This window comes from Saimiri boliviensis, chromosome 1, assembly GCF_048565385.1.
Source record: "Saimiri boliviensis isolate mSaiBol1 chromosome 1, mSaiBol1.pri, whole genome shotgun sequence".
Taxonomy (NCBI): Eukaryota; Metazoa; Chordata; class Mammalia; order Primates; family Cebidae; genus Saimiri; species Saimiri boliviensis.
Genome location: NC_133449.1, coordinates 43,485,457 through 43,510,311, shown reverse-complemented (window position 1 = coordinate 43,510,311; position 24,855 = coordinate 43,485,457). Strand labels below are relative to the sequence as shown.

The 24,855-nt window shown below is 50.0% G+C and overlaps 1 protein-coding gene across 1 annotated transcript in view; it reads right to left on the bottom strand.

Moving 5' to 3' along the window:
- Positions 1-1,489: 1,489 nt before the first annotated feature.
- ABCG8 (ATP binding cassette subfamily G member 8) overlaps positions 1,490-24,855 on the bottom strand; it is a 24,372-nt gene continuing 1,006 nt past the window's right edge. Inside the window, exons 2-13 of the mRNA XM_003926761.4 lie at positions 20,213-20,314; positions 18,524-18,680; positions 13,136-13,374; positions 12,488-12,620; positions 12,106-12,375; positions 8,730-8,892; positions 8,563-8,643; positions 6,894-7,093; positions 6,394-6,470; positions 5,180-5,447; positions 2,874-3,001; positions 1,490-2,786 (exon numbers count right to left, since the gene is read on the bottom strand). Coding sequence (XP_003926810.2) covers positions 2,649-2,786; positions 2,874-3,001; positions 5,180-5,447; positions 6,394-6,470; positions 6,894-7,093; positions 8,563-8,643; positions 8,730-8,892; positions 12,106-12,375; positions 12,488-12,620; positions 13,136-13,374; positions 18,524-18,680; positions 20,213-20,314 — 1,956 coding nt within the window. The 3' untranslated portion in view covers positions 1,490-2,648. The remainder of the gene's footprint in view (positions 2,787-2,873; positions 3,002-5,179; positions 5,448-6,393; positions 6,471-6,893; positions 7,094-8,562; positions 8,644-8,729; positions 8,893-12,105; positions 12,376-12,487; positions 12,621-13,135; positions 13,375-18,523; positions 18,681-20,212; positions 20,315-24,855) is intronic.

Here is a 24,855-nt window from a genome sequence, read left to right as displayed (position 1 = left end):
GAATCTCTGGAGAAACATCTGATTCCAGGGCTGGGATATGAAAATACAAGATGAGCCTGAGACGCCTGGTGTGGTAGGAGGCTGAGGCAGGCAGATCACTTGAGCCCAGGAGTTCAAGACCAGTCTGGCCAATATGGTGAAACACTGTCTCTACTAAAAATACAAAATTTAGTCAGGGCATAGTAGCAGGCACCAGTAATCTCAACTACTTAGGAGGCTGAGGCAAGAGAATCGCTTGAACCTGGGAGGCATAGGTTGCAGTGAGCTGAGGTTGCACCATTGCACTCCAGCCTGGGCTATGGAGTGAGACTGTCTTTAAAAAAAAAAAAAAAAAAAAAAGAGCCTGTAACATTTTGTTGTTTCAGGCCTTCAAAGGATGATGAGGACATGTCAAAAGGACACATAAGCCAGCTTGAAGGGCTTCCACTGGCCAAATCAGGGACAAGCCAAGTATCAGAATGTAAAAGGTTAAAATCCACCAGATACAATAGGAAACCACAAGTTTACACTGATCAAACTTTTAAAATGAATAAATGGAAAGTTTACAATTTACATAGTTTCAAAGTAGCCACTTACAACATGCTTATTAATTATTAAGGGAGGGAAAATAGTAACTTGGCTGTGGAGAAGCCTAGCAGACACCCCTTTAATCGAGTGATCAAAGCGAACGTTGTTGGTATGGGACAAACTGAAATCACACTGGGCAGAACACAGCATCACTTCTATGATATTCCTGCCCGAGGTGTGTGACCTGAGTTTCATCATGAAAATATATCAGATAAGCCCAAATTGAGAGACAGCCTTCAAAATCCAGTATCAAGGTCACGAAAGTCAAGGAAAGTTGATGAACGGTTCTGAACTGAAGGAAACCAAAGAGACTTGAGGACTAGATCCAAGAGTTGATTCTGATCTATATTCTTTGGCTACAGAGGACATGATGGGAACACCCAGTGAATCTCAAGAATGAAGTCTTGAGAAGAATGAAGGTTGGATGGTGGCAACATGACTATGCAAGCATCCTGAGTGTGGTGAGTGCTTTGGAAAAGGGCAGCAGGTTTGTATGTGCACAGATCACCAGGGGATCCTAAGATGCAGACAGACTCCGACTCAGTGGGCCTTGGTGGGGCCTGAGACTCATTGGGACCTACCCAACCAGCTCCAGCTGTACACATTTTGCTGTGCCAGAGACGATACTTGGAGTACCAAGTCTCTAGCGAACCTATAAAGAGTATTGGCTGTTTGCCTCCCAAACACCCATCTTCCCCTTCTTTTGATTCTAAACTCTAATTTTCCTTTGGGACCATCCTCTCCTGCCCTCTGTGCACCTGTTCTAGGTCAGATAGTCCCCAGCACTCAGGCATGAAGTGTGCAACCTGGGCCTGTGCCACCCCATACTCTGGCCACTGTGTAAGGTTCAAGGCTGGTCCTGAAACTCAGGCAGGGTCATCCTCTCTCACACTGCTATGAAAAAATATCCAAGACCGGGTAATTTATAAAGAAAAGAGGCTTAATTGACTCACAGTTCAGCATGGCTGGGGAAGGCCTCAGGAAACTTACAATCACAGTGGAAGACACCTCTTCACAAGGGAGCAGGACCAAGAATGAGAATGAGCGCTCAGCGAAGGAGGAAGCCCCTTATCACACCATCAGATCTCGTGAGAACTGACTGTGAGGTGAACAGCATGGGGGAAACCTCCCCTATAATTCAATTATCTCCACCTGGTTCTGCCCTTGACACGTGGGGATTATTACAATTCAAGGTGAGATTTGGGTGGGGACGCAGAGCCAAACCATATCAATCAGTGAAATGCAACTCTAAGAAGCCTGGCTGAGTTAACACAGCCTCTGCAGGCCCCATTTGTCTTCTGGAGCCTTCCTGAGCTCCTAAGCCTTACAGGGGCTCAGGTCTTGCCCCCTGCCCTCTAACTCCAAAGGCCTCAAAGGCTTTTCTGTCTCTCCACATGACTCCACCAGAAAGTATCCATGTGCCCTTAGAAAAATGAATTTTTGCTTCAGTTTTCACACCTATAAAGTGGGATACCACTTACCTCAAAGGATAGCTCACCTAAAGTGTTTTGCACAGCACCTGCCACAGAGTAGATGCCCAATAAATTTTTAATTGTTCACGTTGGCTTTTGGAGCCCATTACCCCACACGAACAGAAGGGGTGGCATCTTGCTGGTACATCTTAGGTCACGTTCTGTATTGATGATGGCTCCCACGAAGTGTGGGGCCCCTGGAAGATGAGATCAGATCTGCTAGCTACTGTTATTGTTCTCTCTGGGTTCTAACAATTCCTGCAGTCTAGCTACTCAATTTATTCCTAGTTTGCTCCCATCCTATATCGAGTTGCCTATATAAGCACATATCAAAAGGAAATAAATTAGCAACGTTGTGGGCGCCACTGAGTGCAGGTTTTCTCACTCCCAGTCATCAGTCTCCTGCCAGAGAGCAGAAATCCCTTTCGACTGTCTTTATTCTACTGCCATCCTGTGGCTGGCCTGTGCCACTGCAGCACTGTGGGCCGGATGTAGCTGAGCTTCTTAGGGTCATTGTCCTCATTGTCCCCAGGAAGGGGCTCCTGAGGAAAAAGTGCAGTTGAAGGGTCTGCTCGGGTTCCCCACCAGTGGGCAGGCGCCCGGCATGAATCACCAGTCCTGACTTGGTTTCTGTTTGATGAACCTTAAGGACATGTAGTACAGGACCATGAAGCCACCGCTGAGACCAATGACGATAAGGTAGATGGCGTAGAGAGGGTACGAGTTCAGCTCCATGGCACTGAGGATCTGGAGACACAGACATGCAGCGGGCTCGTTAGGAGGACAGGCAGCCGGACATCCAGTCATTTAGAACCTGAGGCCTTCCCCGCTTACTTTATCTCCTGGGACCGGGATGGTGAAGTTGCCCAGAGGCATTTTATAAGCTCTGCTGCTGAACTGAATCTTCATCAGCCCTTCAAAACACCACCGCAGGAAGGACACTTTGGAAATCCACGCGGGCACTGGAGACAGAGAGCCGCGTTACTCACAGGTCTCCCTCATATTCTCACGGCTTCCCCATTTCGCATGGGCTCCCCCGTATTCACACAGCCTCCCCATATTCCCATGGGCTCCTTATATTCGCACAATCTCCCCGTATTTCCATGGTCTTCTTTATATTGACATGGTTTCCCCCATATTCAGTCTCCTCATATTCCCAGTCTCCCCATATTCCCACAGTCTCCCCATATTCACACTGTCTCCCCATATTCCCACAGCCTCCCCATATTCCCAGTCTCCCCATATTCCCACAGTCTCTTCATATTCCCAGTCTCCCCATATTCCCACAATCTCCCCATATTCACACTGTCTCCCCATATTCCCACAGTCTCCCCATATTCCCAGTCTCCCCATATTCCCACAGTCTCCCCATATTCCCAGTCTCCCTGTATTCACACTGTCTCCCCATATTCCCACAGCCTCCCCATATTCCCAGTCTCCCCATATTCCCACAGTCTCCTCATATTCCCAGTCTCCCCATATTCCCACAATCTCCCCATATTCACACTGTCTCCCCATATTCCCACAGCCTCCCCAAATTCCCAGTCTCCCCATATTCCCACAGTATCCCCATATTCCCAGTCTCCCCATATTCCCACAGCCTCCCCATATTCCCAGTCTCCCCATATTCCCACAGCCTCCCCATATTCCCAGTCTCCCCATATTCCCACAGCCTCCCCATATTCCTAGTCTCCCCATATTCCCACAGCCTCCCCATATTCCTAGTCTCCCCATATTCCCACAGTCTCCCCATATTCCCAGTCTCCCCATATTCCCAGTCTCCCCATATTCACACTGTCTTCCTATATTCTCATAGTCTCCTCATATTCTCAGGCTCCCCATATTCCCATGGTTTCCCCATATTCACACATTATCCCCATATTCCCACAGTTTCCTTTATACTGACATGGTCTCCCCATATTCCCACAGTCTCCCTATATTCTCACAGTTTCCCCAGATTCCCATGGTCTCCCCATGTTCTCACTGTCTCCCCATATTCTCATGGTCTTTATATTGATAGAGTCTCCCCCATATCACACAGTCTCCCCAGATTCCCATGGTCTCCCCATATTCTCAGTCTCCCCATATTCTGAGAAAATAGCCTTGGAGAGCCACGTGATCTCCTTTATATTGACACGATCTCCCCCATATTCACACCGTTTCCCCATATTCCCATGGTATCCCCACATTCCCACAGTCTCCCCCACCTGCACAAGGGCACATCGCACTCTGAGACAGCACCATGATGGCTCTGGCCCAAGTCCTCTGATGAGCAAGGAGGGGAGAGAGGCCAAGAGGCAAAAGGGCAGAGAGGCTTCTGGGGACGTGGACTGGGGCCGAGGGAGCTGAGAGGCCATGGGGTCACCCACACGTCTGATCCATAGCAGTTCTCGAGAGGGATTTGCTGAGGCACCCTGCGTGTGGCAGCTTCATGGGCTGAGGAGACTCAGCAGCCCCGCACCAGAGACGGTGGAGCCTGTGCTCTGATCCTATAGGGGTAGCATGGTACGGGGTTGGGGAGGAGGCAGTGAGCCCTGCCCGGGTGCATCAGGAAAGGCCTGGCAGAAGTGAGGCCTATGGAAGGAGGGGCATGACATTCCCAGAGACAGCAGCTGGGCAGGCCCAGAGGTGAGAGGGTTGGGTGTGCTGGGGGCTTCAAAAAGCTAGAAGGCCGCAGGGATTGAGCAGCCCTGGAGACTTTGAGCAAAGAGAGGCACGGGTTTGCCCTTGGAAAGCTCTCTGCATGCCTGAGTTGAGGCGGATGTGGAGGACCCAGGGCACAGAGACCAGGCTATGGCAGTGGCCCAGGCTCCAATGATTACGTCCAGGGCTGGGGACTCAGCCAAGCAGACATTTCAGAGAAACCAGAGGCAGAATCGACCTGGCTCACAGGTGAATGTGAAGAGGGAGGGAGAGAGTCGAGGGCGACTTCTGGGCATTGGCTGTGGGGCAGGAGGAGGTGCATCTGTCTCCTCTAATGGAATCGTTCCTTCTGCCTGCAGGACAGTGGGCAAAGCTTCCAGAAGGGCCAGCCTCGAGTTGGATCTAAATAGCAAGTGACCATCTCCGGATGAAAGCAGGCTTCATCCAGCCTCATGAGGCCTAACGAAGCTGGCCCCGGCCCGGGGAGCAGGCCTCACCTGTCCACAGGCTGCTCAAGGTTATCATGAAGCCCCCGGTGAGGTAGAAGGAGTTGTAGAGGGCGTTGCTGAAGAAGGAGGCCATGTGGAAGGTGGGGAACATGGCCGCGGAGGCCAGGGCCATAATCCTGCAGCAGAAGACCACCAGCCATACCAGCAGGAAGTGCAGCAGGAAGGGCTGGAGGCCTGGCCTCAGGTTGGCCAGCCAGTAGATGGGCATCCCGTAGATGATGATGTAGGCACAGTGCTCCGGAAGCTCCCCGAGGACCTGCGAAGAATGAAGCCAGCACCGTCACTGCCATTATTATAAACTTTTTTTTTTTTTTTTTTTTTTGAGACAGAGTTTCGCTCTTGTTGCCCAGGCTGGAGTGCAATGGAGTGATCTTGGCTCACTCTAGCCTCTGCCTCCTGGGTTTAAGTGATTTTCCTGCCTCAGCCTCCCGAGCAGCTGGGATTACGGGCATGTCCCACCACGCCTGGCTAATTTTTGTGTTTTTAGTAGAGACAGGGTTTTGCCATGCTGGCTAGGCTGGTCTTGAACTCCCAACATCAGGTGATCCACCCACTTCGGCCTCCCAAAGTGCTGGGATTATAGGTGTGAGCCTCCACGCCCGGCCTATTATAAACGTTTAAAAGTAGCAATGCCCACCATGGCACCCTTCCCTCCTGATGAGGCTGTGGCAGGAGGGTGTGCTGGGACCCAGGCACATGAGCTCAGTTCTGGCTTCCCCCTTGCAGATGCCAAGTGCTCCCTCTAGGGTGGTTCAGCCTGTTTCCCCACGGTGGCGGTGGGTACCTGCTATCCTAAGACCTGGTTTCAGGTCCCTACTCCGCCTGACCAGACCAAATAGCTGTGTAGCCTTGGAGAGCCACATGGCCTGTCTGAACCTCTGCTTCCAGGAAACACCTGCTTGGCCTGCTTGGGGGCCGCAGTGAGGCTCTGAAGAGGTCAAATACAACGAGGGCTTCTTTTGTTTAGATTCCTCCTGACCACAAAACTATCATTTCTGATCCACAGTCCTGGTCTTTCAGTAAATGTTTAAAATAAAAGGTTGAGTCTCTGAAACTCCCCTAGAAAATGTGGCATCTGCAACTTCATGTGCCACATGCCCTCATGCTTCAGAAGAGCCTTCCTTGTGGCAATGTTTTCTCCACACTTATCCCCGCCCTGGTGCGGGGGCGGAGGGCACTTGCTCTCAACCCCACCCGGTCACCTTGGCAAAGAAATATGGACCAGTGGTGTACAGCCCGTCTTCCAGTTCATAGTAAAGCATCGCCCTCTCTGAGTAACCTAAAAAATGGGAGAAAGGAGAAGAGAATGAAAAAGTGGAAGAAATCTGCAGTGTTTCTGTTTTGGTGACTCTCAATATAATTCAAAGTAGTTATCATATTGCCTAAGTCTCTTACTTAAAAAAAAAAAAAAAAGGCACAGAAAAGCCATCCTCATTTAGATCTGTGATGAGGCTCTTCAGGTTTTGCAAGTCTGTAGCTTGTGTTCTGCTGTCAAATATAAATCCTGCTAGGATAGGAACAGCTAAGACTCGGTAATCTGCTTTCATTTGCATACTGATATTAACATGCAAACTTTAAAAACATTATTGTGTTGTATATCACAATCATGATGAAATCAAACCCGTTCTCCCCAGAAGCTCAGAGGAACACAGCTCGGAGGTGGCTGAGGTCGTGCCTGGCCACGCCAGCGGGCCACACTCACTTTTCGAGATGACATCCAGAATGACGTTGAAAGGGATGAGAGCGCCGATCATGAACAAAAGGGCGGCTGTGTCCATGAGGGAGAGCTGGATGCTCCCGTGGCCAAAGTAGAGGAAGCCGATGGTCAGCGACATCAGACAGGCCTCTGCCCCATGGATGAGGAGCGTGGGCAGGTCTCGGAAGTCGTTGGAAATCTGACGACTTAAAAACCAAGAGGAAGAGATGCTCAGGTGACAGCACACATCAGCCCTATGGCCTTGGGAATGTCACCATCTCTGTAAGCCTCGTTTTTCTCATATGCAAAATGGGGGTGCGAATCACTACCTCACAGAGCTGCTCTGAGGATTAAATCAGAAAATTGACAGCATCTGTCCCACAGTAGCTACTCAATGCGTGATTGTTGCTTTTATCGTCAACGTATCAGCTTGGTAATGTTACTTAAAGAAATGATTCTGAGGAAAACATCGATTAGGTCCATAAAGATGTACAGACACGCCGAGCGTGGTGGCTCACGACTGTTATCCCAGCATTTTGGGAGGCCAAGGCAGGCGGATGGCTTGAGGCCAGCAGATCGAGACCAGGCTGGCCAACATGAAGAAACTCTGTCTCTACTAAAAGCACACAAAAAATTAGCTGGGCGTGGTGGTGCACACCTGTAATCCTAGCTACCTGGGAGGCTGAGGCAAGAGAATTGCTTGAACCCAGGAGGTGGAGGTTGCAGTGAGCTGAGGTTGACCTAAGGCACTTCAGCCTGGGCAACAGAGACTCTTAAAAAAAAAAAAAAAAAAAAGATGTACACTCAAGGATGTCTGCTGCCTCATTGCTTGCAGCAGCAAAAGCCTGAAGATAATCTGGCCATCAAGATGGACTTAACAAGTTGGGGGGTGATTATGGCTAGACTGACTGGAACGCCGAGGAAGCCCCAATCAGACGGGAGGTAGAGGCGCTACCCTAACTGGAAAGAAGCTGGTTGCAGACCGGCATGGAGTGTGATCCCACTATGTTTAGAAACGTGTGTGTGTGTGTATGGAAGCATCAGAAAAGACACACACCACACAGTGCCATCTGCTTTTCTTTGAGGGCTGATGTGGCCGGGACTTCCCTTTTTACTAGAGATTCTCTCCTATGGTCTCCATTACTTACAAGTTCCCTATGCTATTTCTATAATCTTCCAGCCGGTGAGGATATCTTAATTTTGTTTAAAGAATAAAAGTAATAGCGGTGTTCTGTGTCATGCTGAGGGCTAGTGCTAGTCCCAACAATACGGTTTTCTTTTTTTTTTTTTTTTGAGACAGGGTCTTGCTCTGCTGCCCAGGCTGGAGTGAAGCTACAATCAGGGCTCACTGCAGCCTCAACCTCCAGGAATCAAGCAATTCTCCCACCTCAGCCTACCAAGTCGGCCCACGCCACTGTAACTGTTATTTTTTCTAGAGATAGGCTTTTACCATGTTCCCAGGCTGGTCTCAAACTCCTCAACTTAAGTGATCTGCCCCCCACAGCCTCCCAGAGTGAGGAGATTACAGGACTGAGCCACCATGCCCCACTGGGGGCTGTTTTTTCAAATGTTCTACTTCTCGCTTCTTCCTTCAAATTCATTCTACATAGAAAGGGCTTAATGTGATACACAAAGACTTGACGTGGGGGTCAGTAATAAAATGACAGATAATTACCGGATCAGCGTGGTAAACTGCTGCACCACCCCAGGCATCTTTGTAGGACTCGGGAGGCAGTTAGTGTCTGACGGGGCCAGGCTGTAGGGAGGCAGAAGATGTGGCCAGGTCGGGGGGCAGCCGCCTTCTGCAGGGAGCTCTCCTCTCAGAGCCGCCTGCCACCTTACCTTTCCAGGCTGATGTCCTCATCAAGGTCCTTTGTCTCTGCTTTCCACAGAAAGTCATCTAAGTCACGCACTTTTTCTAGAAACAGGGCCGCAAGTGACTGAGCCTTCTCCCTGGTGGCCACTTCCTGTTCTCTGCTGCGTCTGTCGATGCTGGTCAGGTCCACTGCAAGCAGGGGATGTGAAGTTATGGGTGGCCTGGTCCCTGGCACCTGCTGACAGGTGAGGAGTTCAGTGCACGCCCAGCCCACAATGCTGGTCAGTCCTCAGGGGGCTCCAGGACATGCCCCACACCCTCAGCCATGAAACAAGAGACAGAGCAGAGAGAGGCAGAGGGACCTCAAGGGCTGGGCCCTCACCCTGCCAGGCCTGACCACATCAGCAGAAGCCTCAGGAGAAGGGCAGTGGATCAAAAAATGGGCAACAGGACAGGCCCCGCCCAAGTCCCGCCACCCAAGCTCATTTTGGGGACATCTGAGGACAGGGCAAGAGCCTTCAGAGCCAAGGGCCACATTACAGTCATGCTCTGGCTCTAACTCCAGCTATCCAGGAAGCTTTTGATGAGGACTCAGTGCCCCTCCATGGGGAGAAGTTGGGCTGGTCAAGGGGAGGCTGAGTAGTTGGGATCCCAGTTAGTGAGAGTTCTATCCGGATAGATAGTGAGGCTGAGTAGTTGGGATCCCAGTTAGTGAGAGTTCCATCCAGATAGATAGTGAGAGTTCTACCCAGATGGTGAGAGTTCTACCCAGATGGCGAGAGTTCTACCCAGATGGTGAGCATTCTACCCAGATGGTGAGAACTCTACCCAGATGGCGAGAGTTCTACCCAGATGGTGAGCATTCTACTCAGATGGTGAGCATTCTACCCAGATGGTGAGAGTTCTATCCAAATGGCGGGAGTTCTATCCAGACGGTGAGAGTTCTACCCAAATGGCGAGAGTTCTATCTCACATTGAAAATGAATAACTTGGCCTCCCAAGCAGCCTGCCCAAAGCAGGAGAATGTCTGACTGGCGGGCTCCAGGGACCGGCCAACTTCAGGTAGATTTCTCACTGCCCCCTTGGTCAGCTGCTCTGCCCCAGGAGGGAGACAGTACCCTAAGCTGGAGATTCAATCTGATCAGCCCCTCCCTCCTAAATCTAGGGATGCTACCTGTGGGGAGCACCAGGCAGCCCCGCACCACAGCCATCCTGCAGGGCCTCTGCCTTCTACCTCCAAGGCCCTGGCAATGCCAGAAAAGGCAAACTGAGCCCAGCCACAGCCAGGGCCTCCCTTTACCCAGCCCACGCTAGGCCCACGCATGCCTGCCCACCCTCTCTCCATTCCTTCCCCAGAGCCTTGGCTTGGCTAGAAGTACCCTACTCCTCTTTCTCTTTCCCTCCATCCATATCCCGTTTTTTTTTTTTTTTTTTTTTTTTTTTTGAGATGGAGTCTTACTCTATCACCAAGACTAGGGTGCAGTGGTGTGATCTCGGCTCACTGCAACCTCTGCCTCTCAGGTTCAAGCGATTCTCGTGCCTCAGCCTCCCAAGTAGTTGGTACTATGGGGATGTGCCACCACATCCAGCTAATTTTTGTATTTTTAGTAGAGATCGGGTTTCGCCATGTTGGCCAGGCTGGTCTCAAACTCCTAACCTCAGGTGGTCTGCCCACCTCGGTCTTCCAAGGTGCTGGAATTATAGGCCTGAGCCACTATGCCCAGTCCCTCCTCCCATTTTCATAACACATCACAAGACAAGATCATGTCTAGGTGAGGTCTTATAAACCATGATGTGGCCCCAGTGTGCGGCACTGTAGCTCAAAACATCAGATGTTTTGGGCACCCCCCATGTAGCTCTTGCATCCCAAGTTGTTGAGGCTTGCAAGCCAGAACCCCCCTCCAATAACAATATAAAATGTAAAAAAGAGGGCCGGGTGGGTGGCTCACACCTGTAATCCCAATCTCTCAATCACCTGAGGTTGGGAGTTTGAGACCAGCCTGACCAACATGGAGAAATATCATCTCTACTAAAAATACAAAAAATCAGCCAGGCGTGGTGGTGCATGACTATAATCCCAGCTACTCGAGAGGCTGAGGCAGAATCCCTTGAACTCAGGAGGTGGAGGTTGTGGTGAGCCAAGATGGCGCCATTGCCCTGCAGGCTGGGCATCAAGAGCAAAATTCTGTCTCAAAAAAAAAAAAAAAAGAGTTTTAAAATTATTCCCTGGTGGTCAGGTTGACAGGTGCCCTTTGGCCCCTATTCTGGGGATGGCTAGACTGCGGATAACACACCACCAGGAAGCCAGGCTGGCACCCGAGCACAGGGAGGGAGGCGACCTCTCTGTGAGTCCATGCAGAATGTGAGCACTTAGGGCGAGGGGTGGCCTGCCCTCCTGGGGGAAGGACGAAGGGGAACCGGGACACTAGGAGGAGGCTGTAGGCAGCTGGATAAGGAGTTGGGGCTAGGGCTGTCCCAGTTCTGTGCCTTACAACCATGCAGGAGCCGGTGTGTAGCTCTGGAGGCTCCAGACTTCCCAACTGTAAAGACGGAGATGGCCTTGGCCTGGCAGGGGTTTGAGAGTCAAACAGGAGACCCTCCAAGCCTGGCATATTTGGGCCCCATGTTTGCCTTCAAGGAGATGATGGCTGTTGTCCTGTTTACTGGTGGGGTCCTTGCTACAGCTTGCCATCCTGGGAGAAAGCTGGGGGCTTAGGCAGTCTATAGGACAAGCCACGACTGCTGCCTTCCCGGGCCCTGGTATAACCCTGCCACCTGTCCAGCAGCCACGCCCTGCCTCAGCACTCAAGATTTCAGAGCAGGTACTTGAGAAGGCAACTGTCTCCTGCAGAATGAAGGAAGTGGCTCATGCTCCCTGAGTGTAACACGCTGAGGGTTCAGAACCCAAGCGAAGGGCAAGTCTGGGCTGCCAGAGCAACTTTCATATCTCGAGATTCACTGGCCGAGACCAACGCCCTGGGTCCCCCTCTGCCACCCTGTACCTTCAGGCTTGCTGCCACTATGGGGACACCAGGGCGTGTTTTAAGATCTGGTGACTTCTTGACCTTAAAGACAGTTTCCCTACAGAGCCTGAATAAAGACTCTGATCTTGATCGATCCTAACCCACTTGGATTTCATGCCCTCCCATCTCTGGAGCTTGCAAGTTTCTAATCTATCATGCACAGAAAGGTGGCTATTTGTCAGAAGCTGCTATTTCCAGGCCCTCATTTCTAGCATTTGATATCTGGCAAACCACCCCACGTTCTTCCCCATCCTTGCTCCTCCTCTCCTGAAGCCGCTGGGAGTTTCTGCCCTGAATCCTTTCAGCAAGCTTGGGCAGGGTTTAAGTGTTGGGGAGACCCTGTGTGCCAGGGCCCTGGCTGCTGGCCTTGGGAACTCACCATAGAAGTCAGCGGGGTTGCTGTAGCGAGGACAGGGGTAGCCGATGGCTGTGAAATACTGGACCATGTGCTGGGCCGCCCCTAGGTAGATGGGGGTGCCAGACGTCATCAGGAGGACCAAATCGAACAGCCTGAAGATGTCGGAGCGAGGCTGGTGGAGGGAGATGAGCACCAGCCGGTTGCCTTTGGCCAACCTGGACAAGGTCTTCACCAGGTTGTGGGCCGTGAAGCTGTCGAGCCCAGAGGTGGGTTCGTCGAGAATGAGGATTCCTTCCCAACACAGAGAGGAGCCTGGTGAGTTGGTGGGGCTCTGGCCAGACCAAGCCAACCTTGAGGGGGCCATGCAGGTCCCTCTGCCTCCATTTACTCCCCAGGCCCTCACCTGGGTTCCACAGGAGCTGCACCCCAATGCTGACTCTCCTGCGCTCGCCTCCTGACACCCCTCGCACATATGTGTTGCCCACGCGGGTGTCAGCGCACTGCCTAAGCCGCAGCTCCGCGATCACATCCTCTACCTGCGGGCCAGAAGGAGCTTTGAGGCCAGCTCAGGGGCCTCCTTCGGGGCTGGACACATTGTGACCCCAAGGATAAATGTGCCCGCCCCTCCGGCTGGGTTTGAAAGTGAAGGGGGACAGCACCAGCTCTTGAGTTATGAGCTGCAACGCTGGTCCCCCCGATTCTTTCCACAGGTCTTGAGCCACCTCGACGTGCCGGGTATGGTGCCCTGTGTTAGGAAAGTGGCTGTGGACTGGGGACCACGGCTCGCTACTCACATGGAGGCCCAGAAAACACACAAACAAATACGCTCATCACACATCTGGACAAGTGCGGTGAAGGGAACCGATGGGCTGAGCTGGCTTGTGGCAGGCTGTGGGGTTTGAAAGGAGGGTGGAGGGTGGGCGGACGGCAAGCTGAGTTGCTCAAACTCGACCTGTGGCTGGGTCCTGAGGCAGGGTAGCAGGGGAGGAGGGGGGCATGGACCTGGTAGCTTCTTGGACCTTTGGGGTCACCACTGAGGCGAGTTAGTTACCCTTTTGTCACGCTGGGCCTGGGAGAAGGTTCTGGGCAGCCGCATCTGGGCAGTGAAGGCCAGGGTCTCTCGCACGGTCAAGTTGGGGAGCAGCTGGTCGTGCTGGCGCACGTGGGCCACACACTTCCTCACCAGCTGAGGTGAGCTGGGCTGTCCGTTGATCCAGATCTGGCCTGACTTGATTTTGCCACCGTGACCTCGGCCAGTGATGACGTCCAGCAACGAGGCTCTCCCACAGCCTGTGAAATCACCGGAGGTGTCCCTGAGAGCAGAGCTTCTGTCGGGGCCAGCCTGGTGGCCGCTGCTCCCACGACTCTCCAGGACCCTGGACCACTCTGTCCATGCAGATGTGACCAGCTCTAGAGAGATGACATAGCCCCTGGACCTTGATGGGGTGGCCCTAGGACATGGAGCTCCAAGCCTTCTGTCTGCAGCCAATGTGAGCACTCTGTGGGGCTGCGAGGCATGATGGTGCTGGGGGTGCAGGCCAGGCCAGCCAGTGATGGCACGACAGGAGAAGGCTGGAGTCCCAGACGCCATAGGGCCAGCTGCTGCCTGGAACATTTGTCCCCTCCTGCCACCAACCAGGGCCGTTTCTCCCCAAGCAAGGCTGATGTTAACATAACTATTTTTGGCTGGCAAACATGCCAGCAACGTCTCATTATTCAGTGTCGTTTGATTCAGAAGCTGGCTTTGTGAGCACTAATTTGGAGCATTTTTAGAGTGGCTTTTAAAAATGCAAAACCAAATCTATTTTGAGAAATAATGGAGGAAAAAATAGAGAAATAATAGACGTGGAAATGATTTTAAAACTGCAGCATAGTGTACACATATGTTCTGACTGTATCTTCTATAACCATCTCACTCTTCTTTTTGTCAGTGATACTTTTTCTTTTCTTTTTCTTTTTTTTTTTTTTTGAGACAGAGTCTCACTCTGTTACCCAGGCTGGAGTGCAGTGGCACAATCTCAGCTCACTGCAATCTCTGCCTCCCGGGTTCAAGCAATTCTCGCGGACTCAGCCTCCTGAGTAGCTGGGATTACAGTCACCTGCCATCATGCCTGGCTAATTTTTGTATTTGTAGTAGAGACAGGGTTTCGCCATGTTGGCCAGGCTGGTCTTGAACTCATAACCTTAAGTGATCCACCCACCTTGGCCTCCCAAAGTGCATCAGTGATATTTTTAATTCTTTTTTTTTGAGATGGAGTTTCGCTCTTGTTACCCAGGCTGGAGTGCAATGGCGCGATCTTGGCTCACCACAACCTCCGCCTCCTGGGTTCAGGCAATTCTCCTGCCTCAGCCTCCTGAGTAGCTGGGATTACAGGCGTGCGCCACCATGCTCAGCTAAGTTTTGTATTTTTAGTAGAGACGGGGTTTCACCATGTTGACCAGGATGGTCTTGATCTCTTGACCTCGTGATCCACCCGCCTTGGCCTCTCAAAGTGCTGGGATTACAGGCATGAGCCACCGCACCCAGCCTTTTAATTCTTTTTAAAAAAAGATTAACCTACTTGAGGCTGGGGGTTGGGAGGAGGGAGAGGAGCAGGAAAAATAACTTGGGTACTAGGCTTAGTGCCTGGGTGATGGAATAATCTGTACAACAAACCCCTGTGACACTAGTTTACCTCTTTAGTATACCTATGTAACAAACCTACATGTGTACCCCCAAAACTAAAAGTTAAAAAAACAGATTCATTGCACTCAAGTTTACACCATCCTCTTCTGAATGATGTGCTAATTACTATTGATTTGAGAAAGGAACCATCAGATTAGATCTAGTTTCCAAAAGCTTTGATGAGGCACTTTCTGTGGCAGCTGTTTAAACTGTGAATGTGAATTGGGCTCAGGCTCAGGACATCTTCCTACCATGGAGCTAGGAATGAGCTCTTTCCAATCCCCCCAAATAGAGTGTTTTTTGCTTGGTTCCTTGTTTGCTTTTGAGATGGAGTCTCACTCTGTTGCCCAGGCTGGAGTGCAGTGGCATGAGCTCAGCTCACTGTAGCCTCTGCCATCTGGGTTCAAGAGATTCTCCTACGTCAGCCTCTTCAGTAGCAGGGATTAGAGGCACCCGCCACCATGCCCACCTAATTTTTGTATTTTTAGTAGAGACAGGGTTTCACCATATTGGCCAGGCTGGTCTCGAACTCCTGACCTCAGGCTATCCACCTGCCTTACCCCTCCCAAAGTGCTGGATTACAGGCATGAGCCACCGTGCCTGGCCCTAGATGGAGATTTGATTTCCTTACTGTATATTCCTTTTGGAGAGCAAGTTTCTTTTATGTGTATGTTGGGCGGAGGATGACAGTAAAATCACAGGAAGTGTAGTGGATGAACCTTTCTAATAAATCATTTTAATAATTTCAGCTGCTCCGTTAAACTATCTATGGCCTGAGACTGCCTGCGTACTTACTCAGCATGTAAACAAACTGCAACTTATCTTAGCAGTATATTCTCTTAGGAGAGAGATTGGCTGAGACAAGTTGCTGAGTCTCAGCCAATCATGGCAGCCAAGCGTCAGCCAATCACAGGCTGCCGACTGTTGAGATTCTCTTCATACCTAATTACCTGATCACATCACCCTCAAATAAATAAGGTGAACACCAAACTGTAACCAATCAAGCTGCTTCTTCTGTAGGGTTCTTCCTTTTTCTTTTTCTTTTTTGTTTTTTTGAGACAGAGTCTCACTCTGTCACCCAGGCTGGAGTGCAGTGGCATGATCTCGGCTCACTGCAACCTCTGCCTCCCAGGTTCAAGCAATTATTTGCCTCAGCCTCCTCAGTAGCTGGGATTACATGGAGGGCCCACCACCATGCCCCTCTAATTTTTTTGTATTTTTATTAGAGACGAGGTTTCACCATCTTGGCCAGGCTGGTCTTGAACTCCTGACCTCGTGATCCACCCACCCCGGCCTCCTAAAGTGCTGGGATTACAGGTGTGAGCCACCGTGCCAGGCCTGGCTCTTCCTTTTTCTGTCTATGAACACTGCCTGACCAAATTGTTTGGGGGAGCTCTCTGAACTGGTCCTGGTTTTGAGTGCTGCCAGATTTATTAATCATTCTTTGCTCAAATAACTCCACTATTTACTTGCCTGAGTTTTTTGTTTGTTTTTGTTTTTGTTTTACACAGGCAAGTGAACCTGAAGCCAAACAACACTGAATCTATAAACAGCCAGGAGATGCTGGGTGCGGTGGCTAACGCCTGTAATCCTAGCACATTAGGAAGCCAAGGCAGGCAGATTACCTGAGGCCAGGAGTTGGAGATTAGCCTTGCCACCATGGTGAAACCACAGCTGTACAAAAACATTAGCCAGGCATAGTGTTGCGCATCTGTAATCCCAGCTACTTGGGAGGCCAAGGCAGGAGAATTGCTTGAACTTGGGTAGGGGGCGGGGGCAGAGGTGGCAGTGAGCCGAGATCACACCACTGCACTCTAGCCTGGGCTACAGAGCAAGACTGTCTCAAAAAAAATCAATGTAATTTATTCATTCTTTTCTAAGAGATGGGATGTTGTTCTCTTGCCCAGGCTGGAGTGTAGTGACGCAATCATAGCTCACTTCAGTTTTGAATCCTGGCTCAAGCACTCCTCCTGAGTAGCTGGGATTACAGGGGCATACCACCATGCCCAGCTGATTTTTTAAATTAAAAAAAAAAAAAACTTCAGCGATGGAGTCTCCTCTCTATGTTGCTCAGGCTAGTCTTGAACTCCTGGCCTCAAGCAGTCCTCCTGCCTCAACCTCCCAAATATTCAATATAATTCTTGCTCAGTCTCTCTGAACTTTTCTCAACCACAAATCAGGGATATTGACAGCTAGAGGGTTGCATGTGACAAATATTAACCATGATGACCCTTAGTAAGGACCCCGGTATCCCCTAGATGCTGGATTCAGGAAGAGAAGGCAGATATAACAAGAAACGCTACTAGATGTTATAAATAAAAATACAATAGTAGGCCCCTAAGGGATCTATTTTTTTCTTATTTGGGTCAGGATTGTAGGGACAGGGACCGGGACAGAGTGAGACGAACTTAACAACTGTGCATGCTGTTTCAGTTACAAAGTGCATTTACACAGAAGATCTCATTTGATCTTTGGTTATAGAGTAAACAGAACTTATCTATCAGAAGGGTGTAAAAGTTTGGAGCTGATGTTTAAAAAATTGAGTAATCTCTACCCCTGTAAATGATTAATTAAAAGGTATAAAAGGCTTTCTCGGCCAGGCACGGTGGCTCACGCCTGTAATCCCAGCACTTTGGGAGGCCGAGGCGGGTGGATCACGAAGTCGAGAGATCGAGACCATCCTGGTCAACATGGTGAAACCCCGTCTCTACTAAAAATACAAAAAACTAGCTGGGCATGGTGGCATGTGCCTGTAATCCCAGCTACTCAGGAGGCTGAGGCAGAATTGCCTGAACCCAGGAGGCGGAGGCTGTGGTGAGCCGAGATCGCGCCATTGTACTCCAGCCTGGGTAACAAGAGCGAAACTCCATCTCAAAAAAAAAAAAAAAAAAAAAAAAAAAAAAAAGAAGGCTTTCTTTAACACTATGTAAGGGTGTCCCAGGGAGAAATGCCTTGATCCGAGAATCATGAAACCAAAGTTCTAGTTCTAGCTCTGCATGAAATATGTGTCCTTAGGAGAATCACTCAGTTTCTCTGGGTTTGAGTCTCCTCATTTGTCAAATGGAGGGGAGTGTGAGTGTGTGTGTGTGCGTGCGCGCGCGCACGCACTTTCACACACACAGGAAGATACTCTAAACACACTGAGGAGTAGGAAATTTGAACACCTTCTTCTGAAAATGCTTCCAAACTGGTAGGGAGAAGGAAAGGTAGAACACAGTTAGAATGAACTCTGTTCCCCAAACCCCCTTTCAGCTCACACATTCTCTCATTTTCAATTTGGCCATGGAAGTGACTATTTGAGACACTCCAAGAACCTAGCTCTTTGCAGACGAGTGAAGGTTGTGCTAAGATGCTGGAGGGGCCGTGTGAGGGGTGAGAGTGTGGCAGGGGCTGCCTGGCCATAAACAGAATGTGATTATGGAGGAACAACCCGAGCTAATGCCCTTCATGGCTGGAGGAATCCGAAAAGATCATTACATGCTGAAGCTGTTTGCTAAGCTCTCAGTCCAGGTGTTAACCAAAGTCAGATGCTCTGGCTGCAGCCTCAGGTGGACAAGAGGTGCACTCATGATTTGTAACAACAGCACCTACCCACAAGCCAGCAAATGGAGGTCGAGCCCAGGTCTGTCTGACCCAGAACCTGTGTTCTCAACCATTCTGCTGTATTATTCCACTAATCAGCAAAGAGTTCCATAAGAAGCGTCCATTTGTCCAAAGGACCATTCTACATCCCAGGAGAGAAACCATTTCCCAGCAATTTGCCTTTCTGGGTACCTGAGCTCCCTATGATGGCCAGCATCTGCCCACTTCTCACTTTGAGGCTCAGGTTCTGGATGCCCAGCTCACAAGAACTTCCACGGCTGTGAGATGTCCCGGGCATCTTGAACTGAGCCAGGTGCTCAAACCAAGAGACCTGAGAGGCCATGTCCACCTGTGGGGAGACATCAGAAGCTTCCTTAGAGAGCTGAATGGTTCAGAGGGCTTCAGCAACTTCTGTTCAGCTCCCTCGTGTCCCAGGTGGCCCTCTCTGCAGAGGACATGTCCCCACCTACACGTAATAAACTCCAACCCAGGTTCTACCCAACACAGAAGCTGGACCCATGCTGAGAACCTGTAGCTCCTGTTTCCAGGTCTGAAGGTAAGAGGAACGAAAAACATGTGCAGGCCGGGCACAGTGGCTCATGCCTGTAATCTCAGCACTTTGGAAGGTTGAGGCATTTGGATCACCTGAGGTCAGGAGTTTGAGACCAGCCTGGCTAACACGGTAAAACACATCTGTACTAAAAATACAAAAATTAGCCAGCATGGAGGTGGGCACCTGTTATTCCAGCTACTCAGGAGGCTGAGGCAGGAGAATCGCTTGAATCTGGGAGGCAGTGAATCAGAGATTGCAGTGAGTTGAGATTGCATCACTGCACTTCAGCCTGGGTGACAGAGTAAGACTCCATCTCAAGAAAAAAGAAAAAGAAAAAAGAAAAGCATGTGCAATCGTGGTATAAAAATAAAGAGAAAACACAAAGCAAAATGTCTTCACTTGATGATAGTCATTTATCAATAATTTGTCAAATGTTTACTATGTGCAAGACATTGTGTTACTCACTTAACATCCGTCTTCTTATTCAATCCTCATTGCAAACACAGATACTATTAGAATCCTTGTTTTACAGATGAGGCTCAGGGCAGTTAAGTAACTTGCTCAAGGCCACACAGCTGGTAAGTGGCAGAGCAGAGAAAGGCTCATTCTTGTCCCAACTCACTCCCACAGGAAGCCAGACTCAGGCCTCTGATGTTCATCATCCCAGGCCCCACCATGATCCATTTGGGCCTTGGGGAGTTGTGGGAATATGGATCCTTGAATCTGACCAGTGAGTTCCTGGGTGCCTCTGAAAGGCCAGTGGTTGTCTTTGCACACTGAATGTTTCATAAGCTCCAGGGACAGTACATTTTACTATATATATATATATATATATATATATATATATATATATATATGTATATATACACTCAATGAAATCTGAATAAAGTGTAGCTAGTAGCATTGTATATTGTTAATTTCTTAGTGTTCATAATTATACTATGGGTCTGCAAGATGTTAACATTAGGGGAAGCTGGACAATGGATATACAGAAACACTGTATTATTTTTGCAATTTTTTCCAAAATCTAAAATTATTTCAAAATACAGCTTCAAAAGAGTCCCAGAGATACTTTTCTATAGGTTCACACATTTTGCTTTATGTTTATAGAACAGTTTCATTCTCTTTTCAAGCCTCTCAGCCTCCAGCTCTGATATATGCCACTGATGCCACATATTGCACCTGACATGTGAGGCATCAATGTGGACTGGACTCTGTCCTTGAGGGTGGAGGGCCTGCAGGGTGGGCCCTCCCCTTTCTTCCACCTGGGGAATTTCCTGGCTGTCCCTGCCTGCTCCTCTCCCCTTAAGCCCAGACATGCCTCTTACCTGATAGTTGAGGTCTTTGACCTCCAGGGTATTGGGCTGGCCACTGTAGGTGAAGTACAGGCTGTTGTCACTTTCGGAGGAGAACAATCTATCCTGGAGGCCCTGTGGGAGACAGAACAGGTGAGGGGCTCCCTTGCTGCCCCAGAGAACTTCAACCTCAGGCTGGTGGAGGCTAGATCCAGACTCTGTGCTGGAGAGACTTCTATAAACAAACCTCTGTGCTCCGAGAAGATCTGACTGGAGTGAGCAAACCCTTGGCCTTCAGTTTTCTCTTCCCTGAAGCTGGCTTAAGATCTCCTGATGCCAAACAGCCATAACACATGCAGCATGTGAGAGGGAAGCAGCTATCTACAGTTAATGCCCAATACTCAGGAAGACACCACCCTGAGAAAAGTCTCGTCTTATTTTCATGAGGAGTTCATGCAACAGCAATTGAAAATGCTGTTGGGAGCTTTGAGAGGAAGTTCCTCTAATCATCATCATCATGGTCATCATCATCATCATGTTGTTATTATCGAAGTGGTGGTTCATTTGAATGTATATTTAAAAATCAGTATTTCATGGTATCCGCTGATACCTTTGAATGGTATCAACCATCTGCAGATCTGAATCCCTCCTATTTTGACAATTCAATCACTTAAATCATTGAGACTTAAACAAAGAACTAACTAGGAAGTCCCTCACCACTTGCTTTTCTTTAGATGGGTCTTGCCGTCTCACCCGGGATGGAGAGCAGCGGCACCATCACAGCTCGCTGCATCCTCGCCTCTCAGGCTCAAGCGGTCCTCCCACCTCAGCCTCTCAAACAGCTGGGATTACCATAAAGACCCAAAATTATACAGGAAAAAAAGTGGGAACGATAAACACCTAATTCAGGAGAGGGGTTGTCTCTGGGGAGCGGGGAGAGCTGAAATGAGAAAGGGAACTCGGTAGGGGTGTGGGGATGAGGCCTCAAAGCTGTTGGTAATTGGTGGTGGGTACATGAGAGTTCTTTAAGCTGATCTGTGTACAAGATTTCACAATATGTTGTCAAACTGAGAGCGCAAGCCAGTGAGTAGAACTCCAGAGTTCCATTCCCACTTCAAATCCCAGCTTCCAAAGCCCCAAAGCAGGAGGGAGGTTAGGGAGAGGAGGTGAGAGGGTCTGGACTCCTGCCAGGTCAGCCCTTTGGCCTCTCCACCGTCACTGTACACATTGCCTCATTTTCCCATTTTTGTTGCTGTTGTTAATAAAAAAAATCTTAGTCATTGCCAGCTATGTGCAGTGGCTCATGCCTATAATCCCCCCCCCAAAAAATAAGCCTGGCATGGTGGTGCACCCCCGTAGTCCCAGCTACCCTACTCAAGAGGCTGAGGCAGGAGAATCGCTTGAACCCAGCAGGTGGAGGTGCAGTGAACTGAGATTGTCCCTCTGTACTCCAGCTTGGGCCACAGCGTGAGACTCTGTCAAAAAAAAAAAAAATCTTATTCATTGCTAAGAAACTCATGAGATGGGGTCTCACTCTGTCACCCGGGCTGGTGTGCAGTGGTGCTATCTCAGCTCACTGCAACCTCCACCTCCTGGATTTCAAATGATTCTCCTGCCTCAGCCTCCTGAGTACCTGCGATTACAGGCAACCGCCACGATGCCCAGCTGATTTTTGTATTTTCAGCAGAGACGGGGTTATTACTATGTTGGCCAGGCTGGTCTCAAACTCCTGACCTCAATTGATCCCACCCGCCTTGGCCTCTCAAAGGGCTGGGATTACCGGCGTGAGCCACCACGCCCAGCTATTGCTGTTGTTTCTAAAGCAAGTTTCTGCAGGAAGGATATTAGACAATTGGCATCAGATGTAAATGAGCTGAGAAATTATTTCCGCTGACCAAAACATCCCCAGGTTGGATATAGGCCTGGAAGAGGGGCTGAGGAAGGGAGGTCAGACATTTGGAGTCTGGAGCGATGTGTGGAGGTGACCCGTGGCCCCCCTGGGTTCCGCTGTGTGGCGCTTTTAGAAGGGGAGAAAGCTAGAGGAAAGAGGAGGCAGAACAGAAACCGGGTAAGAGGGAGGGAGAGGTGCCTGGTTCCTTGTTCCAAGGCTTGCCCCAGGCCCCTTCACTGTGGGCTGGGAAGGCAGGCATGGGCCAGCTCGAACTCCAGTCACCACTGAGCAATGGTGCCTTCCGGGAGTTCCACAGGCAGCTCATCTTTCGGAGGAAGAAAATTCGTGCCTTGGTTGGGAACGACCTCTGTTCCATTTTAAAATATTTTCCTTGGCTCCCAGGAAGGATTTGTTAGACTCTTCTTGAGGTTTTGACAAACTCTCTGTATTTTTCCAATACTTAAATATCTATTCGGCTGACATCTTAATCAGTACGACTGTCAGAACATCACTCCAGTTTTTGACAGGTGACACCCAAAAAAGCAAAAGCAGGTTTATTTGTAGGTAACCAGCTCTGCTCCTGCTGGGCTACATTGTAATTTCTCCTCGTATTAACTTCTGATCAAATTCCTGAGTCAGAAGCCTAGGCAAGAAGGAAACTCACAGAGCATGCGTTTCTAGTTGGGAGATGAGAAGCCTGTGCCTGGCAGGGAGTGTGGTACTGAGACTCACGGCTGCAGGGGTTGGCGAGGGGACACTCGAGACTTGTTTCTGGCTGAAGAAATTTTATCAAAAGATTCAGCCTAGATCACACACAATTCTGCCTGCTGCCAGGGTCTCTCTTGTCCTTTTCTGTCACTGCTCCTGCCCATGGCATGAGGAGTTTGTGGGTTAAGGGCACCTGCTGCTCCGGGTACCCAAGGTGCGAGAATTCTCGGTGCAAATGGCCCTAAGTTCATTTCCAGGGTCTGTGCACCTCCTCCCAAGCCTGACCTCCTGAGTACCCTTAGGCCAGAGGGGCATATGTCTGTGCAGGGCAGGGCTGCAATGCAGGTAGACAAAAGGGTGACCACTCAGTGTGTTGAGGGCCCCATGGAGGGAGATGGAGCTAAAGGGAGCAGAAAAGGGGGACAGGTTGCGGCTTGGGCTGGAAGGGGCTCACCTGTACCAGCGCATTCTAGTCAAGATGCCCTAGAATTTCTCAGTTTACACCTGGCCTTTCAGGTTGTAAGGAAGATATGTCAAGATAAGAGGATGGAAACTTTTCTAAAAACTTTTTAAAAATTTTAATTTAATTTTAGAGACAGAGTCTCACTCTGTCGCCATGCTGGAATGCAGTGGTGCAATCTCGGCTCACTGCACCTCTTCTCCCGGGTTCAAGAGATTCTCCTGCCTCAGCCTCCTGAGTAGCTGGGACTACAGGTACCTGCCACCAGCTGATTTTTGCATTTTTAGTAGAGACTGGGTTTCACCATGTTGGCCAGGATGGTCCTTGGTCTCCTGGCCTTGTGATCCACCTACCTCAATCTCCCACGGTGCTGGGATTACAGGCGTGAGCCACCTCGCCTGACCAGAAACTGTTTGATTTAACCGTTCTTAGCTTGACTGATGACTTTTCTATATCTAGACATAGGAAATGTGACCCTCATCCTCTTGTTCCAAGCCCCACAGGTGTTGGGGCAGACCATCACTCAGCACCTGTAGTGACAGGATGGGACGGAAGGGGACCGGAAATTGCAGGGCCTGCGTGCATTTCTGAATGTGAGGTCCTAGCATTTCTTTGCCTCTCAAGCCTCTGTGGCTGAATCATCAGCCCTCCCAGGCAGAAAGTGTTCCGAAAGCCCCACTGACTTTCTATCCTATTCAAGGGATAAGCATTTCCCGAAGTGGTGGGCCCCACAAAGTATTCAGAGAGCAGAGACGATCAGGTGTGACGGTTGCAGAACTGACTAGAAATGGTGGTGGGCTCCTTGGGTCTGGCCGAGTCAAGCCCTGGAAACTCAAGGCCAGTCCAGGTGGCCTGTGGTTTTCCCTGCTGGGTGTGGAGTCCTCATTCATGCTTGTCTTTCTCTCCTCCCTCCTCCCCATAACAGGCAGAGATGGAAAGGTGGGATGGGGTGGGGGACGGGGTGGGGATCTGCTTCTCACCTGTCTTCCATTTTAGCCCCCCACTTCAAATCCTGCCACACCCCGATTCCAGTCAAAAGCTATTTCTCAGGTAAAATGAGGAAGGAAAGCTTGTATCTCCACCTCCTGCCGCCTGGCTGCTTCTACGCCTTCCAGCTTTCTCCCAGACCTTATGATTGCCTGCTAGAGCCACACATGCTGATGTTCCCACAAAAGTCATCTGTCACCCTGTCTCACCCATCACTTTACTATTGAGACTAACCTGACAGCCACGTGGGCAGAGGAGACCCCAGTGGAGTCCCTGGCACGTGTGAGCATGTTTCTATGATGGAGTCTCATTTGAAAAAAGTGAAATTGGCTGGGTGCGGTGGCTCACGGCTGTAATCCCAGCACTTTGGGAAGCTGAGGAGGGTGGGCCACCTGAGGTCAGGAGTTTGAGTCTGACCAACATGGTGAAACACTGTCTCTACGAAAAAATACAAAATTTGCCCAGTGAAATGGTAGGTGCCTGTAATCCCAGCTACTTGGGAGGCTGAGGCATGAGAATGGCTTGAACCCGGGAGGCAGAGGTGAGCTGAGATCACGCCACTGCATTCCAGCCTGGGCAACAGAGCGACACTCCGTCTCAAAAAGAAAAATAAAATTGTCCCAAGTCACA